At 46.3% G+C, this 22,348-nt stretch overlaps 1 protein-coding gene across 1 annotated transcript in view; it reads right to left on the bottom strand.

The window, feature by feature from the left end:
* Positions 1-22,348, bottom strand: part of Parp4 (poly(ADP-ribose) polymerase family member 4) — a 75,762-nt gene that overhangs the window by 47,677 nt on the left and 5,737 nt on the right. Inside the window, exons 2-10 of the mRNA XM_032917228.1 lie at positions 16,266-16,398; positions 14,037-14,232; positions 12,891-12,954; positions 12,231-12,306; positions 11,091-11,201; positions 8,440-8,589; positions 6,251-6,388; positions 5,005-5,178; positions 2,890-3,050 (exon numbers count right to left, since the gene is read on the bottom strand). Coding sequence (XP_032773119.1) covers positions 2,890-3,050; positions 5,005-5,178; positions 6,251-6,388; positions 8,440-8,589; positions 11,091-11,201; positions 12,231-12,306; positions 12,891-12,954; positions 14,037-14,232; positions 16,266-16,397 — 1,202 coding nt within the window. The 5' untranslated portion in view covers position 16,398. The remainder of the gene's footprint in view (positions 1-2,889; positions 3,051-5,004; positions 5,179-6,250; positions 6,389-8,439; positions 8,590-11,090; positions 11,202-12,230; positions 12,307-12,890; positions 12,955-14,036; positions 14,233-16,265; positions 16,399-22,348) is intronic.

A 22,348-nucleotide genomic window follows, 5' to 3' on the forward strand; every position in this document is an offset into this window, starting at 1 on the left:
GGTGGTGATGGAGGGAAGCCAAATTCAAGCAGGCTTGAAACCTGGAGGCAGAAACGGAAGCAGAGACCACAGAAAAATGCTGCTCACTGGCTTGCTCTCCATGGCCTGCTTTCTTCTTCAAGCTAGGATCACATGTCCAGGGCTACCACAGTCCCAGTGGGCTGGCCTATCCATACAAACCATTAGTCAAGAAAATGTCCCAGAGACTTGCCTACAGGTCAATCTTATAGAGGCAGCCCCTCAGCTAAGGTTCTTTCTTTCCAGACAACTGTAATTTGTGTCTAGTTGATGGAAACCAAGCAGTTCACATATATAATACGAACTGTGGTATAACCACTCCATCCATGAGCTGTGTCAAGCTACAGCGGGATCCCTATGACCATGGGTTAGAAATGCATTCAGTTATGCATTCACAATCATACTGTGCGCTGAATATTTCCCCAGGAATTAGAAATAAGACAACAGGATCTCTGGTTTCATGGAGTTTAGATTCTAATGAAAGAATTAACAAGTTACCAAATTATTTATGTGCTACTAAGGAAACCAACTAGGTCCAGAAAAAAGCATGGTGGAAAGGCCGCTCTTCTGAGGAGACATTTACTGCAATATTAGTCTGAGACAGTGCATGCGATACGACCTAACGGCTATCATAAGGACTCAAGTGGACAGGGTGAGTAGGAGAGGAAAACGCATTGGGGAGGATGAGGCAGACCCTGGATGGGATGATGTCATCCTCACCAATGACAGCACAAGTGGAGAGAGGCTGATGACTGAAGGGACAGGATGTGGTGGGAGGAAGAATTCATGATGGCTGTGAATGACTGGCCAAGACAGGGAGGCCTGGGACACTGGGACACTGCTGAGGGACACCATGGTCAGAAGCATGCTGCTGTAACTTCACATTGGTCATGGGTGGAATATGTATACAGAAAAGATTAATGTCAATCAAGGCTGTGCATGGCGGTGTACACCTGTTGTCCTAGCAGCTGGGAAACAGGCAGGAGGACTGCACAAATTCAAGGCTAGCATGGTCTACATAGTAAGTTCTAGGTTAGCCTGGGCTACATAGGAAGACCCTATCTCAACCCACTCATCTGCAAAATAGGTCATCAACAATCAGGGCATTTAATCCAGAGAGCTGATTTACCAGCACATACACGGTGAACGATGAAAGGATAATTCAGAGTGAAATATGCTCCACCCTAAGATACTAAGGGGCTGCGTTACCCGTGGGCTGTGACAGTGAGGTTGGTAGATATTTCTTCCTTTGTAGTTTTACATGGTTTCTAATCTTTCACAACATACATTTGTCTTAGCTGGACATGGTGTTCACGCCCTCTGGAGGCTGAGGCAGGAGGATCTCTCTAAGTAAGATCAAGGCCATCATGGGCTGAAGAATGAGACCCTGTCTCAAACTAAACCAAACCAGACAGTCTTAGCCAAAAAAAAAAAAAAAAAAAAAAAAAAAGTAATGTGGAGGAATCACTAATCACAGGCTGGGGGACAAACGTAACTCTTATTTAATGGTTTCTGTCCTGGTGTCATCTCTGTTGCTATTGTGAAGTGCCCTGACCGAAAGCAACTTAGGGGAGGGGAGGGTTTGTTTGGTTTGCAGTTCCAGACTGTGGTCTAGTACTGATGAGAAGTACAGGCCGAACTCAGAGCAGGAGTCACCCCACACCCACAAACGAGAACAAGGAGAGAGAATAAAAGCACAGATCCTTACTGGTTTACTCTCTCTCTCAGCTAGATTTTTCTCTCTCTTACACTATTCAGGACCCCAAAGCAGGGAACGGTGCTGCCCAGCCTCCCTAGCTCAGTTAATAATCAAGACAGCCCCTACACACACTCCCATGTGACAGACTATGTCAAGTCCTATTCAAACATGACCAGCACAGGGCTGGCAGGCACCAAACGTGACAATTTGAGTTCCATTTCTGAGGCCCATGTGGTAGAAGGAGAAAGCTGACTCCCAACGTTGTCCTACGGCCTCCACACAGACTACAGTACACTCCCACATCCCTTAAATAAAATACAATAATAATAAAAACTCTGAACCAGCATCACACGTTTCCCAAGTTTTTCGGCGCATTTTTCATACCTCGGATGGACATGTCAGAAGGGCACACACCTTTGTTACTGTGTGTTTAAATCTTAAATAGAATAACCTTTCTTTTGTAATGCTCTTGCGCTGTGTATGTGCTGCTGTGATGTTGCGATGGAACCCAAGGCCTACACATGCTAAAGAAGCTGGGCCACCTTTGCCGAGCCTCTGGAAGTTTAAACTTAATCTTCAACAAGATTAGGTCACAGGCTAGCGAGATGGCCCAGTTGGTAAAGTGCTCTTTAGGCAAACAAGAGCCTACAGTGAAGAAGAAGGCGAACTCCAAAAAGTTGTCCTCTGACCGCTATATGTATGCTGTGGTATATGTGCACCGACACTCACGTGACGCACCATATATGCACAATCATCATAATAATAGCACCAAAAGATCAGGTCACCCAGAAAGCCGAGTGAGAGAATGGGATATACTTGTTAGCATAGGATACTCCTCCCCCCAGGTAAGACTCACCTTCCTTTTAAAATTGCATTTGTGTGTGTGTGTGTGTGTCCCCACAGGTGTCATGGCACTCCTGTGAAGGTTAGAGATCAACCTCGTGGATTCCGGGGATCAAACTCAAGTTGTGGGCCTTAGCAGCAAGTTTCTCGACCCACTGGGTCATCTCCTCAGTCCCTCAAGACAATGCAAACACAGACAGTAACTCTTCGTCATGGTCCGCAGATGCATTGTTGGGATGTAGAAGATTTCATTCTCTAAATGTCGAGATTGACTTGCCCACAGGATCTCACAGGCACTGCACTGTTAAAGAGACTCGCTTCATGCTTACCTTCGACTGCTCTGCAACACTTCTTTCCTAACCCTGGAAAATTCTTCAGTGTTCTTTTCAACATGCTCGATTTTGCATCTCAAAGCTCGGTATTTGGCAAGAGATGGTGGGTTGGGTTTGGATAAATTAGTTTCACAAACATTCACCATGTCTCTTACCAGCTGTGGATAGAAATGATACAGAGATGTTAGAGACACCACATATCCAAGTATGTATGTATGTATCCAATGCATACTAAATTAATAGTTTCCAAAAAGATAAAAATTAGGGTTTTTTCCAACAAAGTTTATGATTAATTTTTGAGGTTGGTAGTATAATAAACTGGAAAAATGTTGGTCACAATGCTGGGCATGGTGGCTCACACCTTTACCCTTAGCCTTTGGGGAGAGGAGGCAGGGAGACTGCTATAAGTTCAAGGTTAGCCTAGGTTATATAGTAAGTTCCAGGCTAGCCCAAGTTGCAGTGTAAGACTATGTCTCAAAAGTAAAAATAAAGGTTTAAAGATCAGAAGGGTTGGTACAAAACAGTTTTCCTGGCTACTTGGGAGACTGAGGCAGGGTTACTCAAGCCTAGGAGATTCATAGCTAGCCTAGGATGCATAGCGAAATTCCCAATATAGATAAAAAAGATAGGTAGATAGGTAGGTAGATAGATAGATAGATAGATAGATAGATAGATAGATAGATAGATGATGGATGGGTGGGTAGGTGGATGGATAGATGGATGAATGGGTGGATGGATGGATGGGTGGGTGGGTAGGGGGATAGGTAGGTAGATAGATAGGTAGGTAGGTAGATAGATAGATAGATAGATAGATAGATAGATAGATAGATAGAATTGCTCCCTGAGAGCACGATAGAAGTGTACATTAGTCTAGCAATTTAAATTTCTCATTAGTGTGTCAAAATACCGGACAAAGGCAACTTAAGGAAGGAAGGAAGGGAGGAAGGGAGGAAGGAAAGTTTGGCGGCATGGCAGCAGGATTTTGAGACCTGTGGTCACACCGTCTCTGCTGTCAGGAAACAGAGAGATGAGATCCTGATGCCCATCCCACTTTCTCCTTCTTACTCAGTCTTGAACCCCAGCGCTTTTGCTTATTTTTTCTTTTTTTGAGACATGGTTTCCCTATACAGCCCTGGCCATCCTAGAACTCACTATGTAGACCAGGCTGGCCTGGAACTCAAGGAGAGCCACCTGCCTCTGCATCCCGAGTGCTGAGATGCACTTGCCCAGCACACACTTTTTAAAAAGACTTAATCATGTTTTAATTTTATACGTATGAATGTTTTGCCTGCATGTATGTATATGTACTGTGTACATGTCTGGTGCTGGTAGAGGTCAGAAGAGGACATGGGATCTCTACCACTAGAGTTATAGGTGGCTGTGAGCCACCATGTGGGCGCTAGGAGCTGAACCTGGTCAGCAACAAGTGCTCTTAATCACCAAGCCGTCTCTACAGCCTGTTCCTTTGTTTTGTTTTTGTTTTTGAGACAGGGCCTCGTGTAGTCATGACTAGATTAACACTTGCTATGTAGTTGAGACTGCCCTTGAACTCCTGGTCCTTCTGCCTCTGCCTCCCTGAGTGCTGGGACCACAGGTGCACATAACCATCCTGGCTTATTCACCATATATATCTTATTTTTATATTATTGTTACTAGTATTGTTATCACATTTTCATTTGTTTTTTGAGACAGGGTCTTTCTACATAGCTCTGGCTATCTATGAATTCACTACATAGACTAGGCTGGCCTCAAATTCATAGGGATCTGTCTGTTTCTGTCCCCCAAGTGCTGGGATTAAAGGTGCGAGCCACCATGCCCAGCTTTATTTTACTTTAAAGACTTACTTTGTTTTATCTGTGTGAGTATTTGCACACATGCATGCATATACACCACATGCATGCCGGTGCCCACAGATACCAGGGGAGGACACTGGGTCCCGTGGGACTGGAGTTACAGACACCTGTGGGCACGGGAAACTAACTCAGGTCCTCTGCAAGAGCAGCCAGTGCCCTTAACCACTGGGCCATCTGTCCGGCCCTAACTCACCATATTTTAAAGGGATGACCCAGCCAGCCACACATTGAAAAGTGAATTCTTTCTCCAGGACCATACCTGACAAAGGTCCTCTTTCTGAGCTAACAGCCTCAGGTTAACTTCCTCTGATGCTGGATGTCTGTGAGGCAGCAACCGGTAGAACTCGGCCATTGTCTTCCGCAGTTGCTCCTGCGAGTCTCCATTCTTCAGTGCTGTCTTCACCAGAAGGAGAATCCCTTCCGCTTTACTCACCTGCAGACACAAAAGCAAATGTACTTCTTAAAACCTAAATCTCGATAGTCACAAAACTGAAGAGATAGCCATAAAAACATCCAAAACAGCTGCCAGGGGCATCGGGACCATGAGTTTTCTACAGACTGCTGCTGCTGCAGTTCAGGCCTTTAAAAGAAATAGGACATCTTTTTTTTTTTTTTTCGGAGCTGGGGACCGAACCCAGGGCCTTGCGCTTCCTAGGCAAGCGCTCTACCACTGAGCTAAATCCCCAACCCCTAGGACATCTTCTATTAACTCTTTTGCCACTTCAATCCTGTTAGTTTGGGTCTTGACTGTGTTCCTAAGGCTGTTGTTTGAAGGCTGACTCTCTGGGGAGGTGCTTCAGGGAAGTGGAGATGACGTTAGAAGGTTATTTCTTAAGAAGCTCACTGAGTTTACCATGGGTTTCTTCCATTTGTTTAAACACAGGGTTATCCATTGGATCACCGGCAATTTGTCAGGGCCTACACCACTGAGGAAAAATGCAGCATCATATTTCTATACATGTGTGCACAGGAACACATAGCAGACAGCCATGTGGATGGAACTGTAGGAGACGTACTTTTTACAGGGAAACATAGAGTGACGTCAGCATCAAACCAGGGCCATGTACCTAAAAATGCGAGTGCATTGTGGACCTAATCATAGGAAGTCTGTTTCTCCCTGGAACAATCAGTTTCACTCCATAGGGGAACACTCCCTGCATTGTCTTCATATAACCACTCAGTCATGTCCTCGTGTTCTAGAAGCAGCCCTGCCTTCCCGAAGACAGCAAGAAGGTGAAAGGCTGAAGGAGATGCTGTGAAGCAGGCCAGGAGTTGGGTATCTAAGTGCCACTACCCCTCTGTTCCTTGGCACCAATGCTGAGGCCTATGTTGGCCACCACTGTGAACCAACAGGGACATCTGTTCCTTAGGGACAGAGGGAAGAACAGTGAGGAGAAGACTTCAGAGCAGACCAGGCAGCACGTGAGTGAATGTTAGCACTTGTGCTACCCCTGTTCACCAGGAAGTAGGTTTGTTGAGGTGCTTCAGTGACACACTTGACTTACGTCATTCAGGCTCACGCTGTTCACTGGCTTGAGGAGCGTGTGCTCCAGGTGGCCCAGAGCTTCTGTCCAGATCACCTCCAGAAAATCAGTCACCTCCTGGCTCAGGGTACCTGAACTTATGACCTCCTCCAAAAGCAACTGAAACACAAAGTGACCAAGAGTTACAGCCAAGAAAAGTCCTCATGAGCGCTTTGTGTAAAACAGACACGCCAACCCAACCAACAAACCAACCAACCAACAACCACCAACCAACCAACCAACCAACCAACCAACCAACCACCAACCAACCAACCAACCAACCAACCAACCAACCAACCAACCAACCAACCAACCAACCAACCAACCAACCAACCAACCAACCAACCAACCAACCAACCAACCATCCATCCAACCAACCAACCAACCAACCATCCAACCAACCAACCAACCAACCAACCAACCAACCAACCAACCAACCAACCAACCAACCAACCAACCAACCAACCAACCAACCAACCAACCAACCAACCAACCAACCAACCATCCAACCAACCAACCACCCAACCAACAAACCAACCAACCAACCAACCAACAAACCAACAAACCAATCAACCACCCAACCAACTAACCAAAGAGAAGAGAATAGACCCAGAAACAAAGCATGAGAAAAAAAATCACCCAAGAGAGGCCCCCCCACTCCCATAGCTGGGCACTAGGGCTAGAAATGACTTGAGGGTCCCTCAAGGTTCAAGTGCTGGCAGCTTGGCTCCACTGTGGACGTACAATCGATGCCAGTGCCATGGGACTTTACCTTCAAGCCACCAGATGTGAACCAAATAAACTTTATAAAGTTTTTAGCCTCTCGTGACAGCCACACAAGAGACTCTAGGCAGCTGGTATACTCAGGCATCCTTTCTCCTCCGGGCTTCCTGGTCCTCATGCCTCTCTGCCACATACCCCTGTAAATACCCCTCTCCTTTCACCTTCCTTCCACTCTTTCTCTCATCTTTCCCTTTAGCCCATCAGTGGCATTAAGCACACACAGTATGAGTTAAGGAGCGTGGAATCGGCCGAGATGGTAGGGAAATCTTTCAAAGCTGTGAGTTTGTCACTGAGCTAAATACCACACCTGTGGCTGTCCCACATCTCACTGTCCAGCGCTATGTCTTCAAGTTTATCTTTTTCTTAACTGTCCTTCTCCCCTGCCAGGTTTTGGTTTCATTATTTATTATTTATTATTTTTTAATAGTATTTCCTTCTTTGATATAGGGCTTCATGAAACCAAGGCTGTCTTCTTTTTTTTTTTTAAGATTTTATTTATTGTATATGAGTACACTGCAGCTGTCTTCAGACACACCAGAAGAGGGCATCAGATCTCATTACAGATGGTTGTGAGCCACCATGTGGTTGCTGGATTTGAACTCAGGACCTCTGGAAGAGCAGTCAGTGCGCTCAACCACTGAGCCATCTCTCCAACCCCCAAGGCTGACTTCAAAGATCCTATTTAAGTTTGGATAAACTTGAACCCCAGATCCTCTCAACTCAATCTTCAAGATGCTTGGATTATAAGTGTAAGCCTCCATGGCTGACCAACAATATTAATATTTCTATTAAAAATATTGAAAGAAGACTAGAGAGATGGCTCAGTGGTTAAGAGCAAGTACTGCCCTTCAGGGGGACCTAGGCTTGACTGCCAGCACCTACACATCGGCTCATAACCATTTGTAACTCCAGTTCCAGAGAATGCGATGCCCTCTTTTGGTCCTGTCAGTACAGGTAACACACAGACAGGCATATAGGCAAAACATCCACACACATAAAATAACTAAAAAATATATTCTAATTGGGCACGGAAGCACAAGCCTTTAACCACAGCACCCAGGAAACAGAGGCAGGTGAATCTCTGTGAATTTAAAGCTAACCCGGTCTACATAATGAATTCTAAGCCAGCCAGAGTTGCATGACTTTTCTTTAATTTAAAAAAAAAAAAAAAAAAAAAAGGAAAGAAAAAAAATCAGCCATCTGGGTATGGTGGTGCCCATCTAGAATCTCAGCAGTTAGGAGGCTGGAGCAGGATGTTTGTCTGAGTTTGATGCCATCCTGGACTAGAGTGAGAGACTATCTAAAATACCAAACCAAACCAAACAGCCATCCCACAGCACGCCGTCCAGCTCAGCCAGCCCGACACAATCGAATCGAAGCCAGCTTACTGCCTGCAGCTTCTCGGATGCTAACTGCGTTGCTTCGGCCGTGAAGTGCTCTTGGAGCAGGAATCCTTGTCTCTTCAGGTCTTGCACATAACTCTCATAATACTCGATTGCACCTTCGGAGGTTTGCTGTCCAGTGCTCGCTCTTCTCGTCTGGGGATTGCAGCACACGGAAGAGACACAGAAACTCAGTACACACTCATCTTCAGTGACTACATCCTGTCATGGCGTTCAGGGGTTACTGTGATGGTGAATGAAAATGTCTCCCACAGGCCCTGATGGCAGAGCGTGGCCCCTAGTTGGTGTTTGTTTGTTTGTTTGTTTGTTTGTTTTGAGGCGGCTTAGAGGTGTGGCTTTGCTGGGGGTGGGGAGGACGTGCATCATGGGGGCGGGGCAGCTTTGTTTCCCGCTTCAAGCGTCCTATTTACTCATTTCCAGTGCTTTGCTTTGGTCAGGGTGTTTTTATCACAGTGTAGACAAGGAACACTACCCTTGATCTCAGCCAAAAGGCCAAAAAGCGATGCAAAGGAACACTTATTTCATTCGGTTCTTTACAAAGACAGCCTTTAAAGGTGGAGTTAAGGGAGGAAAAAGCAGAAGAGAGAAAGGACTCCTAATGGGGAAGGGAAGTGTTCAGCCCAGCACTTGGCCACAACCTATGGAGTCTTTGTTTCCACACTGGTTTAATGAACTTTGAAGACTGGCATCCTACTCCTTTTCAGAAATGTGGAAAGCCAACCAAGGTTTGGAAAGGAGAAAAAAAAAATACCTCATAAAGGATGGTACTGCTGGGGGCAGGCATCAGTCAAAACAATGAGCTGCCGGCCCGGGAGAGGGCAGAAAAGCTCTGTGGTCAGACGAATGATGAGAAAGGCACGGGCTCCTCCTGCAGTGGAGGTTTCCAGCTCTTCTTGGAAACCCATCCCACGACAGGAGCAACTCGACCTATGCTGACCCCAGACGACAGAGGGAGATCAGCCCCACTTGGGTGTCCTGATGTCCCCTAGATGATGGCGAGGCCTGACCCTGCAGTGCCCAGCTACAGGAAGATGTCACCCTCCTAGACTGTTCACTGCAGGGTATCTCTGAAATGTACAGAAGTGAAGTATATGCCCAGGCCACTCCATTTAAAAGGTAGCTGCTAGAGTTTGGATTTCAATCGTCCAGGGCCAAAGAGAACCACAGAGACCTCAAACCCGCTACACAAGGCTTCTATCACTGAGAAGAAAGCTTTTCTTTTTCCTTTTTCTTTCTTTCTTTTCAATTGTTAAAAATGGATGCTGAGATGCAGATCCTCTGGATAAGAGGTGAGCACCGGGCTCTGGGCCGCCTCTCTGGCCCCCGTCTTTTGTTTTTACAAGTTTATTATTTCGGATGTTTTGCTCAGAGATGGAGAGTGTCCTAATGATGGAACACTTTGGAGATTTCTGCTCTGAGGGCCTCATGACATGGGGCAAGCAGGAGGAAACTCTTCACAGAGCAGCCGTCATGGCTGCTAGGAGCACCGTAGGGACTACGCACTGTTACTCTTCTATAAACACAGAACACAGTCTACTGTGGTGCTTGATTTGATTTTGAATTACTTTTTATCCAAATAATGAAGTAGTCAGATATTTGGGGACACAAGGCTAAAGAGCTCCTACCTGGACACATCTGCCCCTGGACTAAGGATCTAGCTCTGTTCCCATGGGAACCCGATACAGCTATAAGACTGGCACGGTAGTGTAGACTTCAACCCCAACATGAGAGGCTGAAGAGAGAGTGAGATTGGTTTCGGAGTGCAGGCCTTCTGCCTCCCCAAACACAGTCAGCTATGACTGTAGTGACATCTCTGCTACACTGCAAAGAGACGAGGACTTTAGCCACACATGGTGAAACTGGAGCTTTGGCCTCCCTGGAGAGCAGTGTAGAACTGGGTACATCTCCATGGTCGCCTGGAACCATGCCTTAGTTCGATGTGAGTTTCCTGTCCATTGGAGTGAGACCTGGGATAGGGACGAGATGAGAAGCTTCCAGAGCCTGTGCGGATCTAGGTGGGGACCTCCCTTCCTGGAGAATGGACTCACCTGCCAGCTGCTGTGTTTCTGGCCACAGTCGATCTAGAAGGCTGACTCTCTGTGAGAAGACACCCTGGTGGGTGCTGCCTGCTGCGTACTTTAACGTTTAGGCAGCTGCTCTGGATTTGTTTTCATTTCAGAGTTGCTTTAGATCACAACTGGCTCTGTACTTGATGCAGGACAAAGGCCATGGCTTCTTCTGCAAAGCCACCCTTGTGATGTCCAGCTATGACCATGAGCCCCTGAGTGCTTCCCATGCACAGCAGTGTCAGGACTGTCACAGGGGATCCCAGGGAAGAATCAGGTGTGAGGCGGGTGTGTGGCTCATGGCAGTAATCGTAGCACTAGGGAGGCCAATGGAGGAGGACTGCCATGTTTGAGGCGCCTGGAATACAGAGTGAGACCCCTGTCTCATTTAAAAAGGGGGGGGCGGTGATAAAGGATGAAAAGATGAGGAGGAAAAGATGGAGGAGAGAAGAATAGAGGAGGATGAAGGGGAGGAGGAAGAGGAGGAAAAAGGAGAAAAGCTGGGAAGAAGAAAAGACCGAGGAGGAAGAGTCGGAGGAGGGAGAGACTGAAGAGGGGGCTCTTCTCTACCTTTTGATCAGCCAGGAGGAAGTGTGCTGCTATCACAAACGGGGAGCTCCCCGGGTCTCGGGAGCTCTGCAGCTCCACCACCACCGTCTCCGGGCCTCCGTCTGCTCCCATCTGCAATACAGGGTACGTTTTAGGAGCAGAGCTGTGGGGCTAGCCACACTCCACGTCCGAAAAGCCCGCTGATGTGCTCCTCTGGAGAAGAATCTTAGACAACACAGAAGTACCGAGAGAGTCAGAATCATAGAGATATCATCGCTATCAATATTTTTGTATTTCATTTTCTCTGTGTTTATAGTATGTTACTTTTCACGTTTTTCTTACTATAGAGGAAAGTACCCTTTAACATTTATATTTTATTTAAGCATCTAGAAATATAAGTGGGACACCACTTCAAGGGCAAATGTTGATTTTAATTTGTGTAACTGTGCAGTAAAATTTTCAGCTTTCCTTTAACATAAAAGGAATAATTCAACATGGCATAAAATATCTGATGTCGATCTGTCCTGTCCAGATATGAGAAACTGTAAATGACGGGGGAGAGGTTCATCTCTAACGCCATATTGACGTTTTATATCGTTAATTGTGTGTCGTGAGTGGCTGGAGTGTAGCTTGCTGAGCAGGCCTGAAGCCCTGATCCCGAGTGCCACATAAACTGGGTGCACACACTGCAAACCCAGCATCTGGGGGGCAGAGGCAGGAGGATCAGGAGGTTCAAAGTCATTTTCCACTGGTAGTAAGTTCAAGGATAGCCTGGGATATATGAGATCCTGCCTCAAAAACAAACATTATATATTGTGAGCATGAATTACTTTCATGAAGAACACTAAAAGTTTGTTATTGTTCTGTTAAAATTCACTTAACTTTTGGTTTTAGTTGAGTAGGGGTTTCGTTGTGTAGCTAGGTCTGTCCCTGAACTCGGAACCCTCCTCCTTGACCTCTTAATGCTGGGACTGGGCATGAGCCACCACCCCAGGCAAAAGTTTAAACAAACATTTTCTGAATAGTAAACCAACTAGTGCTACAGGATATACAATATTCAGAATATGGACAATTTTTCAAAATAATGAGAAAATCACCAAAGAGGACATGTTTTCAGAAATCGTTCAGTTTCTTTTCCCAAGGTGCAAATCAGACTCTTACTTTTTTCAAGACGTTATATTTCACAACTTCAAAGTCCTGAAGAAAGGGAGGAATTTCAACATTCTCTGCAGAGACCCTGAAATTTGTATAATTAAACATTTATGATTGAAATGGAATGTTAGACCACACAGAACCTTCCAGGAGAGCCCCTAATTCCTTATGTACATAATAAGTCCCCAGAAGGTACAGCGAGTCCTTAGGTATTCTAAAACAACTGTGAGAACCAGTTGGAGCCATCTTCTGCATAACTAATTTATTACTGTTTTTGATTTTACATATTTGTGGCTGGAGCGTGAGCATTTAACTTGTGCACGCAGTGAGGAATGATCAGGGAAATCTCCACCCTCCTCTTCGTCATTCCTTAGCACTAACACCCAGAACCTTGGGTGCACAGGGAGGGGAGGGCAGGCTGCTGCCTTCTCTGGTCACTGTGCCTGGTAGGGGCTCTGGCTCCTAGCAATGGCATCAGTATTCTGTGCTATGTCGAGTCCTTTTACAATATGAAGAAGCCCACCGTGTCACCTGTCCTTCGCTTGTTTGGTTTGGTTTTAGTGGCAGCTCAGCCCTGCCTCAGTCTCCCATGTGCTGGCTTACATCCCACCCTTGGCATCATTTGCAGTTGTAATGCTACGGTTGACGCTAACAGAGTACTTCACTTACTCAACAACTTCGACGTTTTCTTTCTCTGGGGTGTTGTCCAAAGGCGGATCTTCTATTTGCACTTCTAGAATTAAAAGGAGAACTTGCTGACTATTCAAAGCTTTATAATTAATTACTGTTAAACTAATCGCTATTTTTTTTATTTTTTAATTTTTTTTGGTTTTTCAAGACAGGCTTTCTCTGTATATCTCTGGCTGCCCTAGAACCCTAGAACTCGCTGTGTAGACCAGGCTGGCCTGGAACCTACCTCTTGCCTCCCAGGCACTGGGATTAAAGGTGTGCCCCACCGCAGCTGGGCTTGTTATGATTCTTACATACAGAGATTACAGAATATACAGGCTGTATATTCCCCTCCCCTTCAGTGTTCTGGGGACTCAGACGGGGCCTTACGCATCCTGGCTGAGCACTCTGCTGCTGAGGCGCGCTCCCAGCCTCAGCGGTGTTTCTGTTTTACTGGTTTATTTGGTTTTGGGAGTTTCAGCAGTTGCCTAGGCTGGCCCTGGACTCCTAGGCTCCAGCGACCCCCTGCACCATCTTACCAGCCCGTGCTAACTTTAAAAACATCAAGTATCACTCTATCCCCAGTTCAAAGTGTACGCAGAGGCTGGGGTGCTCGGCTGGTAAGGCGTCTACTTGGCAGGCATGAGGTCCTCGCAAAGCTGAGTTCGGCTGGGCGATCCTGTAATCCAAGCGCTGGGGAGGTGGAGCTCCTTTGGCAGCCATCGTAGGCTAATTAGTGAGCTCCATACCACCGAGGCCCTGTTGGAAAGGAGGTGGACAGCATCCCACAGGATGATACCCCAGGTCGTCTGACCTCTGACCTCCACAAGTGTACCATGGGGCATGCATTCACACCCATAAGCAAAAAAAAATTAATTAAAATATAATATTTTTAAAAATTGTATATCAAATATTCTGAAACCACCAGGGTTGACTAGTCATTTTGCGTCTGACCAGAGTAGAAAAAAATCTTGATCTGTTGCTGAGTTGGCCTGTGGTCTCTCAGGATTTTGTTTCTTGTTTCTGAGGTCAAATGAAACATAACTAATTTGTAGTATTTCTGGACATTTTTCCCCCATAACACCTCTGACATGTCAAAGTGTCTACCATGTATAACATAGTGAGCGCTCGGCAGGGCGCGTTCACTGGAACTGCTCTTTTCAGCTGCAGGCGCTGCCCCAGCCGGCGACATGGGATCATAATTCTTCACATCCAGGAGTCTGCGCTGTCTGACCGAGTCCTCGATGAAGGCTGGGTTTGCTATCTGGACATCGTTCTTCTGGATGGAGTTCAGATGACACCGGCTCAGGACGTCAGCACTGTCAACGATGACGTGTGTGCACTGCGGATAAACGGCAAGTCTGTCACACAGCGGTAAAAGTGAAACGTAAGAACAGCATTTGACTCTGTACCCGGAGAGGTAAGGAAGCTCACAGCGATTTCTGAGAAACATAATTTACAGTTCTAGAAAAACTTAAACAAACAAAAACAGGCCGTTCCATCCAAACCTCCAAGTTCTAGATCCAACCTAGGGCTGTGACCTGCTAGGGAAGCACTCTGCCACCAAGCTACATCCCCTGCCCTGAGCCACGGTGATCAGACTACGAGTGTGGGAGGTAACATCACAGGCGGCTTCAGTCCTCCATGCTGTGGACAGTATCATGTCCACATCTTTACGTTCTGGTCTATTATCTCTTTAGTCAAGAGAGGGAGGCACAAAATTACTTTGTAGTTCTATTTAGTTTTTGAAAAAGCTGGGGCTGCACACACGTGTGCATGTGTGTGATGTGTTTGCTCCTCTGTGTGCGTGTGGAAGTCAGAGGACGGCAGTGGGTGTCAGTCTTCACCATCCACCTTGTTTGTGATAGGGTCTCTTTGTCACTTGCCACAGATATTGCACGAGGTTACAGGGATTCTTCTGATTTCTCCCCCTGGTTCACTGTGGGGGCTGAGGGATTACAGACCGTCCTTCTTCATTTACATGAGTTCTGGGGGTCCAAACACAGGTCTTCACAATGGTGTGGCCAGCACTTTACCCACTGAACCATCACCCCAGGTATAAGCGTTTATAAAGCAGTGATAGGTATTTGCTAATCCTCCCTGCCTACTGCTCCCAGTGCCCTCCCCCAGAGGTGCTACTGTGATCTGCTCCTCATAGAACTTTCTAGAGCTCTTCTTTATAGACAACAGGTATAACTTCACGCACACATGTGCATGCACACACATATACATATATACACATATACATATATACATACAAACATACATACATATACTTACTTATTGTTGTTTTATTGCATTTTCACTATGTAGCCCAGCCTGGTCAGGAATTTAATCCTCCAGCCTCAGCCTTCCACGTGCTGGGATTATAGACACATGCCACCACACCTGGCTTTGTGTCTCCTTTGCATACTTCAAACATTTATATACATTGGGAAGAAGGAGGAGGAGGGAGAGGAGAAAGAGAGGAGGAGGGAGGAGGAGGAGGAGGAGGAGGAGGAGGAGGAGGAGGAGGAGGAGGAATCCAAAATGTTTCATATACAGTATGTAAGAGTTTCCTGAACACCAGAGACCATGGGCAACTCTCACCCAGGAGGCAGCTTACTTATTACTTTTAAGTGGATTATTTTTCTGCCCATGAATGTGGTGAGGCTGGGAGTCTCCCTGTGATAGAGGTCTGTACTGCTCTGCCTGAACTGGAGGTGAATGGAATACCCTGCTGGAGCTGACCTTGCCTCTCAGAACAGATGAGGCTCACTGTGGCTACTGCCTGGGATGGAGTAGGCCAGGGTCAGACCTATCAACAGAAGGAAGAACTAAGGATAGGGTCAGATAATTTGGGACATAATGCCTTTAGGCTTCCATATTGCCTTTTTCTTTTTAAATAAAAGAGGACATTGCCTTAACATTTTTCAAGACTACATCCACTTGTGAAACTCTGTATCTAAACGTTTAGAGCTACAATTCTCTTGAGGTCCAGTAACTTCCTTCAGCTCATATGCCATAAGCTACCGCAGAAAGATTCAGCCGTGTGCCCTTTGCAAACGTGCACAGTATGACTTTTCTCTTTTGAGAACTGGTGCTGCTCTGAAATTCTATTTACATCTATGGCTAAGCCCCAAAGGTCAGGTTGACAAGGTAGAAACAGTGTTATAAACCACCCAGAGTAGAACAGTCTGGGCTGGGCTGGGCTGGGCTGGGTCCTCTGGCATCCTCTGCTTCTTCTGGTCTATCCCCAAGGGGGCCATGTCTCAGTGTCTCCAGCCTTCTCATGTTGTCACCTGCCCAGTCTCCTCTGCTTACTCTCTGGTCACGAGCAGTGTTCCCTGAACACATCCTATTAATCAGACAGTAACTGGTGAGATTTGGAAATACCTGAGGGTTTAATAAAAAGGAAAACTTTCCGCCATTTTCCTTAATATCAGTTTGCAGCTTTTTCTTCTGTTGACGAGGTAAGTACTTGACTTTTAAGCAGAATATACAATTTGCAAAGATTCCCAAAGTCATCCTGAAAGAAAAAAAAGATAGTTTTGAGTCCTAGGCTTGTTGTAATTATGTGACGTTTAAGCTTCATGTGTGTATATATTATACACGGAACACATTCCCTCTCACATCCCTGTATCCTTCTCATTCCTTATGTTGCCTCTCTTTGTCCTGATAGACAGTTTTACTTCTATATACATATATGTTACATACATACGTATACATGTGTGATTTTCTGTGTTTATATGAAAATTTGGAAAGACAAATGAGAGAATACATATTTGCCTTTCAGTGGTTGGTTTAATCAGGTTGCATCTGCTTTGGGGCAAGCTAAGCACTTGCTGTGGTATCAGGCTGTACCTGTAGCTCCAGGATAAGTATTTTAAGTACATGTTAAGTGGATTTATTTCCATACTTTTGCATACGGTGCTGAGGTTGGAACCTGAGGGCTCAAACACTCTGCCATTGTTACACTCCCAGCCCTCTTTGGAGGGATAGTTTGCTTGCTTTTTCTTTTTTTCTTTTTTTTTTTTTTTTTGTTCTTTTTTTTTTTTTTTTCCCCCCGGAGCTGGGGACCGAACCCAGGGCCTTGCGCTTCCTAGGCAAGCGCTCTACCACTGAGCTAAATCCCCAACCCCGGGTTTGCTTGCTTTTGAGTTAGTTTTCCATTTAGGAAATGTTTTTAAAATTTTTATTTATGTGTCCGTGTATTCATGGGCTAGGGTACGCACATAGGAGTGTGGTTGCCCTTGGAGGTTGGAGATGTTACCTCCAAGTACAGCTGGAGTTACAGGCATTCGTGAGCCCCTGTCACTGGAGCTGTGAAATGAAATTGTGTCCTCTATAAGAGAAGGGTACACTCCTAACTGTGAGGCCATTTCTCCAGTCCCCTAAGACGCTTTTTTATGAATGTATCTTAATTATGCACTATAATGGCATTATGACACTTTCCCAAGCCAAACTCATGTGTGCACACGTACACACACACACACACACACACACACACACACACACACACACACACACAATTTTTGAGACAGTTATTTCTCATGTACTGCTGGCTGGCCTGGTATATACATTTTGTAATCCAGTCTTGAGCGTGTGATGACCCTTTTGCCTCAGTCTCTGTGTCCTGGGATTACAGCTAGCTCAAGTCATATTTCTTAAGAGGTCACTTCTCAGTGAATATTGCTGACAGGGACATTAGAGTAGTGCCATATCCTGTTCCCTGTCCCCTTTCCTGCCTCCTGCCACAAATCAAGGACCTGGCTGCAGGTTGTTGCTGTGTACCTTCTCCCAGACAGACAGTATGAAAAGAAGGCATGAGGTCTCTGACTGTGCCAGGGCTCTCCTTGGAACCCCTAGCATGGTGTTGCCCATTCATCTCTCTGCTCAGGGAGTTAATAACTCTTCTACCAAACTCCTCAGTCCCTAGCAATTTGTCAGGGTCCTCCTGAGACCCAACTCTATCCAAAAGCCAGCACTAACATGACTATCCCAGCTTGTGGCAATATTAATATGTAGTTTTTCAATTTTTACTCACTTGCTATTTATTTTTAGTTTTTATGGCTGATCTTATGACCTAAGAATTCTTTCTACAGGTTCATAATGCACACGTTAATGAAAACGTAACAGCTCTGTACTGCCTGACACACAGGCCGAACCCAGGAATCGAATCTTTAAATTAGCTTAATTCAGAAATTTGGCAGTCTGCTTAGGAATTTGGGAATGGATTGGCATCTAAAGATCTGACTTCTATGGCATCTTGAGGTGGACTGTAATAAAGGCAGTCTCTCATTTCAAGAGTCAGTCTTGCCCCTCTGGTCACGTGGTGGGTGATGATGGAGCTCTGTGGCAGAACCTTCCCCTAATGAATAAAGATTTCAGTGGACCAATCACTGGCGAGGAGTAGTAGGCAGGCCTTCTGGGTCGGAGAAAGGGGGTACAGAAAAAAAGGCTTGCTTTTGAACAAGGGACAGGTGGAGGCCAAAAAAAACAACAGGTTACGGGAAGGGTGTGTCCCCGCGTCCCCCCACCCCTCCCCCACACCCCGGCTCTGGATCCCCTACTGGAAGATTTAACTTAGAACGGCTTACAAATTAGGAAGCCTGTTGCTGAGCCCAGCAATTGTTGATTCTAAACTACGTTTGTGCAGGGTTTTCCTTCATGTGGCGATTCAGCTGGGTTCCAGAGAGAAAGGTATGGCGGCAAGGCGTGGGTTTGCGAGAAGGGCACCGGAACTAGCCATGTGAATTTGAATGTGTGGGGCTGGCGTGGCAGCGACCGGCCATGGGAACTTAGCAAGTCGGGTGGAGAGATTTCGGAGTTCCAGGTCAGAGAGCCTGGCCAGGCCCACCAGTGCCCTGTCCGGGTAGTGTGGGATGGTGCGTCTTTATTATTTCACTAAACAGAACTCTGCTTCATATTGTCTCTTTCTCCCTGGGTGGCGGGCGAGGGTTCACATACACCACGGTCACTGGGTTTCACCTTCCTCCTGACATCTAAATTGAAGGCTGACTCAGAGCAAACAACGGGCAGTCTGTGTGTGCAGCTTCCTTCCTTCAGAATGAAGTACACACGTGTTGCTATAATGTAGAATACGAAGGGCCCCGTCAGAAATACGACAGATCTCAGCTATGGATCAGACCCGTGACTCAAAAACCTAAAAGCATGTTCTCCCTCCCTCCCTGCCCCCTCTTCCCCCTTACCTCTCCTTTGTTTTCATTTTTCTCCCCCACCCCCTTTTTTTTCTTGAAATGCTAGCAATTCAACCAGGGCTTGTGCTTAAAGCCTTCGTCCCTGAGGTGCATCCCTGCCTCCCCCAGAACAGAAGCCTTTACTTCCAAAGTAAAATATTACATGGTACGAGGCTCAAAGGCTTGGCTGTGACAACACAGTGCACACCACCTCCATTGGCTGAAAAGCTACAGGCCATTTGTCAAAGATCCGATCAGCTGTGTCTTTATCTGCCAGGCCCTTATTAGTCAATGACTTTCAATTTCCACAGAGGAACGGGCCAGTCTGCTACCTGCTCAGAGGGTCGTGATGCTGGAGAAGTATGAACATGTGACCTTTCCTGCCACGGTCCCCTTCCAAACTGGCTTCGATTCCTTAGCTGGAACATGGAAAAGAGGTGGGTTCTCTCAGCCAAAAGGAGCCCTGGGTAGGAGTGGCTGAGAGCAGGCCTCTCAGGATATACCTCAAAACTAATAAGACATGCTCAGTTAGCTGAGATAAGAGGATATGCAGTGAGCGTTCCTCCAAGTCTGTGGGACAAGAGGAGAAAGCTTAGTTCTTGACCTTTAAAGATCAACTTGCCAAGGCAGGAACTGGTCTAAGAGCCAGGCTAGAAGATGTCAAACGCACTTTCTTTTTTTTTTTTTTTTTCTGTTAATGCTACAATAGCTTTGATCAAGGCTCCTTGGGGAAAAGCAATTTCTCTGGCCTGGATGGAGACCTAAGAGTCCAAGCTACTCAAAACATAAGAGTTAATCCAGTTGGGCCTGTCAATCTCCTGGCTTACATAACAGGGAAGTGCTGTTGTCAGAGTCTGAATCTAAGTGTCACAGTCTGAAGTCCTGGGAGGAAATTCTGCAGAACAGTAAGGGCGAGTGTTGACAAGCTGAAATATCCCTGACCTGAGGACCTGAGGACTGTGTGTGACTCAGCCTCTGGGGCCACCTCTCCGCCCTTCACAGCTAGGGCTGAGAACAAAGTGATTAATAGTTTTGAAAGCACTAAAACGGGTCCTCCGCCTGAACAGATCTCAGTACTGTGGTGGCTGCCCACATTCCACCTGGGAGACATTTTCAAATTAGCCAGTGAGTAGGATCTGGGGAACTTCAGGAGGGTGAGATAAACTGCCCTGCCCACAGACTGTGAAACTAAGCAAGAGCAGCAGAAGCCCCTGGCGTGCAGGGAGAAGCTACTGAAGTGACGATCAGGTGCTGGGGGTGCTGGACGCTTGTGCAGCACAGGGCCAGTGAAACAGGAACTGTCAATCTCCAGTTCCCCACCCCACCAGGTACTGGGAAGTCTCTGTTTAAAAAACAAAGGGGAAATTGGCCGTTGTCACAGCCCTTCCGCCTCCCCCCCACCAAGGTACCGGGACCTCCCAGTTCAAAGAACGACCATGAGATGTCCATTCTCAGTTGAACCAGATGCACCCACCTGCATTCACAGTGGATCAGTCAGTGGGAAAATCAACACCCGATTGTGTTATTCTCTTTTTTGATTTAGAAACACCGCTTGCGGTTTGGCCCATTCCCCAATACACTCTTTCCCAATCACGGAACTCCAAGGCACAGACGACCCTCCCCCACTCGCTCTCCCCTCCTGCCCCCACTTGCGCCTGCAGGTTTTTTCCTTTATAAACCCTGATTCCCTAAGCCTCGCTGCTGCTCTCCTACCCTGCAGCGTCAGGGCGGATCGAGGAGGTCTGAGCTGAGCTCACAAATAGACTTTCTTGTATTTGCATCGGATACAGTTTCTTGGTGGTCGTTTTGGGGGTCTCGCGAATCGGGCATGCCAGTCAACACCAACATAAACACGGGGAGAGTCCCTAAAGTCCAACTGGCTTCCCTGGTACACAACAGGCAGTGTCCAGTTTTCTCTTTTTAAAGATCGATTTATTTCCTGGGGTGTACATATGTGCCCTGTGTATGTGCCAGTGACCGTGGAGGCCAGAAATGGGTGTCGGATCCCCTACAGCTGGAGTTACAGGTGGCTGTGAGCCATCTGAAGTGGGGCTGGGGACCAAACTCAGTGCTTGACAAGGAAGGTAAATCCTCTATGGCTGAGCCACCTCTCCAGGTTTCTAAGACCAGAAAGAGGCTGCTTCCACACTTCCACTTCCTTCTCCTTCTTTGCCTTACATTCCCAGTAACTACACTTTTAGGAATATTTTCATTTTTTACCATATTACAAATTATCTCCAAATGGATATATTTTATGTTTCTATTTATCTCGTTTTATTCATAGTTGCTTTGTCACTATGAGCAAATCTTTTTGTTTTCCTTGTTTGTTTGTTTGTTTTTTTTTTTTTCATTTCTCCTTCTCTACCCGAGGCTGGCCTTGAACTCGTGAGATTGCAGAGCTTTCCAAGCGCTGGGATTCCAGGTGTGAGCTACCACGCTGGGCTTCTTTCCCCACATGTTCCTCCTCCACTGTCAGACTTTCTTAGATTGTTACTGTTTCATTGCTAACTCAAGTCACTTGTAACAGAAAATCTTCCAGATCTAGAGAATGAAAACAGACCGCCAAATACAAGAGGCATTTAGAATTCCAGACTGACGGGGCTGCCAAAGGTACTTTCCAAAATGTCAAAAATACGAGGAAAAAAATAAATGGAGTGTCGTGGGAAAGTACCAACTCGCCTACAGAGACACGCAGTGACATCACCTCTCTCATCCAGGAAAGGATGGATTGCACACTGTAACTGCTGAAAGTAAAGAATTAATGACCTCGATTATCGTATCCAGCAAGTATCTGTTAAATTTGATTGTGAAGTAAGGGCACTTTAGGAAAAGCACAGTCCACGGCAGTTCATGGCCAGCAAGCCAGCACTGCAGAAGATGCTTACACAATATTGTAATACTCTCTCTCCACAGAGGAGGGAAAGGATCCTCAACAGAAGAGCAGAGGAAATACTACATTTCTGGAAGGACAGATGGACAAAGCTACGACCAACACAGTAAACCAGCAACTTCCCAACAGCAATGGAAAAGAATAGTTATCCCTCCACCCAGAAAAACAACCAGTAAAGTGGCATGAAGTAGTAAACATCTCTCCGTGATTCCCTTAAATGTAAATGGCTCCATGCAGACTGCAAAGGCCACACCTATCCACGGCTACCAGTGCTTACAATAAAAAGACCAGAGTAAGGCTGAGTGTGGTGGCGCCTGTCTTTAATCCCAGAACTCAGGAGGCAAAGGCCTGTGGTTTCTGTGAGTTTGAGGCCAGCCTGGTCTACATAG

The sequence above is a fragment of the Rattus rattus genome, chromosome 12 (assembly GCF_011064425.1).
Source record: "Rattus rattus isolate New Zealand chromosome 12, Rrattus_CSIRO_v1, whole genome shotgun sequence".
In the NCBI taxonomy this organism is placed as follows: domain Eukaryota; kingdom Metazoa; phylum Chordata; class Mammalia; order Rodentia; family Muridae; genus Rattus; species Rattus rattus.